General features: G+C 48.9%; 1 protein-coding gene across 1 annotated transcript; it reads right to left on the bottom strand.

Moving 5' to 3' along the window:
- Positions 1 to 4,889: 4,889 nt before the first annotated feature.
- Positions 4,890 to 5,837, bottom strand: LOC117872665 (olfactory receptor 51G2-like). The gene has a single exon (XM_034761366.1). It carries the CDS (start codon positions 5,835 to 5,837, stop codon positions 4,890 to 4,892), a length of 948 nt encoding a protein of 315 aa, XP_034617257.1.
- Positions 5,838 to 7,131: the final 1,294 nt, after the last annotated feature.

Here is a 7,131-nt window from a genome sequence, read left to right as displayed (position 1 = left end):
CGTTGCTCTGTTACCTTGAAGAGGATCTCTTCCCAAATACACAGATTTTCTCTTGCAGCAGGTTGTGCTGGGTTTGTGTGCTCGTTCGGTTGTTGGGGCAGCACATTGTTGGGTACGAAAAGACAAACGTGGTACCATTGAGTCTGACTCCTGATTGGTGCCAGCATGAGGCTGAAGTGATCAGGAGAGTCCCATGGAGCCAGCCCCCTCCCATGCACTGCAATGGAGCTACCTTTGCTGGATCACGGCAGTCGAGGACATGGTCTTTTTTCTATAATTTTTCGACACACACTACCACTTAGAACAAGGGCCCGGATCCACACAGGGCCGTGGGCATTGCAACCCTCACGGCCTCAACACCGAACTTTTAGGCACCTAGAAAATCCCTGGAACAACACTGGGGTCCACAAAGCCTGACTGAGGTGCCTCGGCTCCCTGTGCATTCTTATGCCCTGCCTCGCCCCTGTTCCCTAAGGGGATGGGGAGAAACAAGCACCCAAGAACGCGATGCACAAAGCCCCCCTGCTAGGTGGCAGCTAAGCTAGCCAATGGGAGAGGCCCATAAGAGGGGTGGGTCCCACGCCTTGTCCCTCTCAGGGTGTTAAACCCCTACCTCTGCTTGGGGCGCACAGCCAGGACCTCGCTCCTGGAGTCAGGCGGCCGTGGTGCAGGCGTTGTTTCTCGGGACAATGAGTCAGATGCCTGCCTCCTTCCACACCAACAGAGGAAGCCAGGGCAGTAGGAGACCTACCTTGTAACTGCTAGCCCACTAGTGAGTGCTCTCTCCTGTGTGGGAGTGCGACCCAGGTTCAATTCCCCCTCTGCCTCAGGGAGTGAAAAGATTTCAACAGAAGCCATCTCCTCTCTCAGGAGAATGCTTCAGCCACAGAGCTATGGGATAGTCTCACATTGGGTGCCATCAGCTACTCCTGATCAAGCTGTTCCTCTGTAGCTTAAATATATTTTTTTTGGGTGGTGCAGTCCCAGGACATTGGACTGACAAGGTGTGGGTGGTGATACCTTTTAATGGCCCAACTTCTGCTGGTGAGAGAGACCAGCTTTCAAGCACACAGACCTCTTTGGGTGAGAGTCCTTGGGCGAGAAAGAAAGGGAGAGAGTGAAAATGACTCTGCAACACACTGGATTGCGCGCTGTTGTATTCATTCAGCTGGAATCAATGGGCCAAGGGAGTCAATGGGGGGTCACATAAGTCTGTCACTGTCCAACATTACACAGTGTTAAACAAGGCTCAGGGTTGGGTATCCAGAGATCTCAGCCCACTCACCCCCAGGGCAAACACCCCAGTCAACGTCCGCTTTAACCTTTTATTAAAGACACAGAAAGAAGGAAAAACAGTTCAAGCCTTTGACGTGTAAAGTATTGAGTAAGGCTTTTGTTTCAACTGCGCCCCTTGTTCCCTTTCCCTTTAGCTGGAGAGAGAGTGGCAGGCTTGTAGCTGGTATCAAAGATGGTAATAACTGTCCTTTTAGGGAAAAGAGAAGACGTTGGCTAAGAGGAACTGGAGGGGCATCATCATCTGGGTTCCTCTCTCTGGCCGGGTCTGGTCAGAACGTCTCTTGGGATTGAGACAAAGAAGGTCTGGGGTCCCAAGAGATGGTGGGGGTGGCAGACATGATGGTGAAACTTGTTCCTGTTGCCAATTTCCCACCCCCCAATCTCTTTCCTTAAGGAGCTACAAAGGCAGGGATGGGCAGAACAGCCCCTCCCCTCATTGTTCTGCCCACCAATTAGGCCTAATTTCGGACACAATTTTGGGTCAATAATTTTCAGTCCCCCACTGTTCTTGTTGACCAGGCACGATCGTTACCCTGTCCTTGAGTTAGATCAGGAGACCTTTTTGTCTGTACTACTTCAATCTTTCTGTCTCCCGCTCATAGCTTTTCCCATCAACGTTTGTTATTATGGGTCACTGTGACACCCTGTGAACTGCCACGTATGGTGTATGGCTGAACTCACAGTTCAGGTAAGGTTGTAGGCCCAATTATTGTAACAACACCCACCTGGGCTGTGGGAGACTCAGCGTCTGGTCCCCCAGCTCCAATGACAGTTTCATTATTTATACACCGGGGAACAACTTCACTGGGAGAGAGACTGCGCGATCCTGTTGCAGACTATCCCAGAGCCCAGTGATTGGCGTGCACCTCCTGAGAGGTGGGAGACCCCACGGCAAATCCTTGCTCCCTCTGAGCCAGAAGGGGAAACTGAACCTGGGTTTCCTTCATCTCATGTTTTGAATGGGACCCAGTCCGGTAGATGGCCTCTGAGTAAACATACTGGATTGGGCCCTGCGGGTGAGCCAGGCAGAGGAGCACCTATCTTCCCCTGGTTCGTGGAGTGCACTGGGGCGTAGGCGGGAGATGTAGGTGGCCAGCAGCAATCCCTGTGTCCGGAGACAGAAACAGAGGCTCCTAGGGAACGTTCACAGCATAAATGTAGGCATGGAGGGAGTTTAGGCACCTATACGGTTCGGTGGCAGCTGAGTGGGTGTTTGTGGATCCCAGTGGGGCCTAAAACTGGGGCTAAGGTGCCTGAGTGTGGGATTTCGGTGTGCGAGTACCTCTGTGGATCTGGGCCTATAACTCATTGTCTTGTACGTGGTATGGCTCAGTGTGCGAATGTGATATGAACAGAGTATGAAAGATTGTCTTGTCTTCGGTTGCTCTGGGCTTTCTTGCTTTCTTGCTTTCTTTCTTTCTTTCTTTCTTTTGCTTTATCCATCTGTGCTGCAGAATTTGTTTCTTTAAATTCCTTCCTCACTCTCTTTTGGGACTCAAAGGAGCATCAGCGTTTCCTGACACCTGGGGATCAGTGAGGTTGCCTAGCTGGCCAGAGAAGACCGGGGGTAACTGCCCTGGGTTAACCCTCAACACGTCCCACCTGGCTTCTGAAGAAAGCAGAGTCAGGCCTGACTGGGACCAGAGTGGGAGCAGATGAAAAGAGCCCTCCCGGCTTTGGGGGAGGGGAATTCAAACGCTGGAAGCTGCTGGCTGCCTGATCCCAAATGCTGGGGCAGTTAAGCTACATCTGCTGAGGCTAACACCGTGGAGGAGGCAGTTGGGGAGCGTGAACGGTGACTTAAGGGTGTTGTTGTTTTGGTGCATGTCCTTTGCCAGCTCAGGGGCCGGCAGATAAAATGGCTCTTCCATCTTCGAGAGGGAGAGGGAAAGCGCCTGTTATTTCCCTTTTCTTTCTGGAAGCCAGAGCCCACACTTGGGGTGTCCCTGTGATACTCGCACTGATGGGAAGTGACCCTCTTTTGGGGGGGCTGGCGGGATCTGACTCCGCCACAGTACATCCACTGACATGCATTCTGGCAGAGATACGTCGATCCTGGGTCTCAACCCCTGCCTTACCCCAGTGCGAGGCTGACATGACCCCATGGGTACTGGTATAAAACCGGGCTAAGAGAGAGGAGAATCGGGCCTGTACATTTACAAAGCCTATGGGTCTGACTGTCTGCAAAGAGTCATTTCATTAACTGGTTTAAAAAAATCCAACAAATGTTTAATAATTAAACAAGCAATAAGTTGTGCCAGGAAGCCATGGGCAAGAAATCACATTTATGGTCGGGGGAGACCCACAGATGAGCTGGGAGTTTCCAATGCCTGAAAAGTGCCTGTTGTGGTTTGTTAACGCAAACTAAACAAGCCAGCCGTCCCCTCTGCTGGCTAAGGAGTAGGGCCGAGGGCTTGACTTGCCTTTCCCTCTGCTCTTCATTGGGAGCGACAGCCCTGCCAATCTCTACAGCCCACACAGGGTTTCCGGGCTCTGCGATCGCTCTGTGAACCACCCCGGAGCTGGGAGGGGATGGGGAGGAAGAGACAGGGGCTCCTGGGGGCATCATGCCTGCACAAAGGAGGAGGAGAGTATGTGGATGCAGCAATTGCTACACCTGCTCTGAAAATGCCTGCTGATGAGGAGTAACACGACAATAACGGCCTTGCCCTACGCTGCATAATCACACGAGTGCCTGGAAACTGAAGTCAGTAGCTGAGGGAAACAGCACTTAATATTTTAAGCCACAGGTCTGGTTTTTAATCAGTCACAGAAGCATAAAAATCAAGGGGATTTATAAGGATGTATACTTGCTACTATACAGGGGAAGTTCTCTTAGATCTATCTATCTAACTATCTATCTTAAGATAGATCATAAGATATATTGGAATTAGAAAAGGTTCAGAAAAGGGCAACAAAAATGATGAGGGGTCTGGAACAGCTTCCATATGAAGAGAGATTAATAAGACTGGGACTTTTCAGCTTGGAAAAGAGACCACTAAGGGGGGATATGATAGAGATCTATACAATCATGACTGGTGTGAAGAAAGTCAATAAGGAAGTGTCATTTACTCCTTCCCATAACACTGGAACTAGGGCTCACCCAATGAAATTAACAGGCAGCAGGTTTAAAACAAACAAACAAAAAAGAAGCATTTCTTCACACAACGCACGGTCAATCTGTGGCACTCTTTGCCAGAAGATGTTGTGAAGGCCAAGACACAGGGTTGAAAAAAGAACCGATAAGTACATGGAGGATAGGTCCATCAGTGGCTATTAACCAGGATGGGCAGGGATTGTGTCCCTAGCCTCTGTTTGCCAGAAGCAGGGAATGAGCGACAGGGGATGGATCACTTGATGATTCCCTCTGGGGCACCTGGCATTGGCCACTGTCAGAAGACAGAATACTGGGCTTGATGGACCTTTCGCCTGACCCAGTCTGGCCGTTCTTATCTATCTATCTATCTATCTATCTATCTATCTATCTATCTATCTATCTATCTATCTATCTATCTATCACCCAGTCTCACCATTCTATGAAGAATTAGGGCACATATCCTGGAATAACACCTAAGCCACTGGGCATGCCCAGGTTAGGTCTTTTTTTGACATAAGATCCTTTGGATCCCTTCACGAATCTGTTTGGTTTTCATGCTGTAGATGACAGGGTTGAGCACCGGGGGCACGAAAAGGTAGATGTTGGCCATGAGAACATGAATGATGGGGGCGGCATTTTCCCCAAACCTGCGAATGATTGACAAGCCAACCATGGGGATGTAGAAGATCAGGATGGCGCAGATGTGGGAGACGCAGGTGTTCAGGACCTTGATGCGCTCTTCCTTGGATGTGATGCTTAAGACCATCTGAATGATCATAACATAAGACAGGATAATCAGCAGAGGGTCTAGTACCACTATGAGCAGGATTAAAGTTAAGCCATAGATATTATTGAATGTGGTATCTGAGCATGCCAGCCGTATTATATCCTGATGCAAGCAATAGGAATAGGAGAGCACATGAGACCTGCAGAATGGCAGAACTGTAAGAAAACAGATTAATGGGACCAGCACCAACGTACATCTACAGACAATGGCCAGTCCTATTTTAGCTATCCTGGGGCTGGTCAGGATGGAGGTATATCTCAGAGGGTTGCAAATGGCCACGTAGCGGTCAAAGGCCATGGCCAGAAGCACCGAGGACTCCATGAAGGAAAATGAGTGGATGCAGATCATCTGGAGGAGGCAGGCGCTGAAGCTGATTTCTCGGGCGTTGAACCAAAGCACACAGAGGACCGTTGGCAGCGTGGACAGAGTCAGACCCAGGTCCGTGAAGGCCAGCATACAAAGGAAATAGTACATGGGCTGGTGGAGCCATCGCTCCGCTTTTATAACAAACAGGATGGTGCAGTTTCCCAAAATTGCAATAGCGTACATGAAAGAGAAAGAGGCAGCAAACCAGTGGTGTCCATGCTCCAGTCCCGGTATGCCTGTTAGGAGGAACACTGAGGTGCTGCTGAGGTTGGCACCATCTGCTGCTGACATGCTGTGCTATGGACTATGTCCCATTTGGGTTCAAATCTCCCTTTCCTGAAATAGTAATGGAGAAATATACAATTAAAGCTCCAATTAGATTCAACAGAGCAGGATAAAGAGTCAGATTCTTTTTCTCTTGCCGGGAAAAGCAGATAGTTTTGCAATCAAGGCATTGGCTGGGTTCAGTTCCCATCTCTTCCACAGGTTTCCTATATGAACATGAGCATGTCGCTTAATCTGTCTGTGCCTCAGTTTCCCATGTGAAAGTGGAGCTAATAATCCTGATTTACTTCTGTGACAATGCAGTTCCGGTGGAACCCAATTGAGAGTGCCAACTCAGGACAAATTGCTCAAACAGGGCAGTTACAGCCCAAGGCTGGGGTGTTTTCCACCTCTAAGGCAAACCAAACCAGCCAGACTAGGAGGACTTCGGTCTCACCCCACTGGCTAACCGCAAATCTCACAAGCAATCTCCTTAGACACTCCAGTTTCCCAGTATCACCACCAGTACCACTCGTTATGGGGACAAATGGTTATGAAAACCAATACCCAAGTAAAAGAAAAAGGTTCTCCTGATCCCAAAGGACCAAGCCCCAGACCCAGGTCAATATACAAGTCAGATCTTACCCACAAATCACGCTGCTGCCAATCCTTTAGAATCTAAAATCTAAAGGTTTATTCATAAAAGGAAAAAGATAGAGATGAGAGTTAGAATTGGTTAAGTGGAATCAATTACATACAGTAATGGCAAAGTTCTTGGTTTAGGCTTGCAGCAGCGATGGAATAAACTGCAGGTTCAAATCAGGTCTCTGGAATACATCCCCCGCTGGGATGGGTCCTCAGTCCTTTGTTCAGAGCTTCAGTTTGTAGCAAAGTTCCTCCAGAGGTAAGAAGCAGGATTGAAGACAAGATGGAGATGAGGCATCAGCCTTATATAGTCTTTTCCAGGTGTAAGAACACCTCTTTGTTCTTACTGTGGAAAATTACAGCAAAATGGAGTCTGGAGTCACATGGGCCAGTCCCTGCATACTTTGCTGAGGTACAAGGCGTATCTGCCTTCTCTCAATGGGTCCATTGTATAGCTGATGGTCCTTAATGGGCATCAAGCAGGCTAGGCAGAGCTAATCTCAGCTTGTCTGGGATGTCACCCAGAAGCGTAGCATAAGTTTGCCATACAGACAGTATAGAGCCAATATTCATAACTTCAACTACAAAACTGATACATACATATAGACAGCATAATCATAACCAGTAAACCATAACCTTGTCCTAGACACCCCATTTGACCCCCTTTATACAAGAT

This window comes from Trachemys scripta, chromosome 1 (genome assembly GCF_013100865.1).
Source record: "Trachemys scripta elegans isolate TJP31775 chromosome 1, CAS_Tse_1.0, whole genome shotgun sequence".
In the NCBI taxonomy this organism is placed as follows: domain Eukaryota; kingdom Metazoa; phylum Chordata; order Testudines; family Emydidae; genus Trachemys; species Trachemys scripta.
Note: the sequence above shows the minus strand (reverse complement) of the source record. Positions and strands in the feature narration are given on the sequence as shown.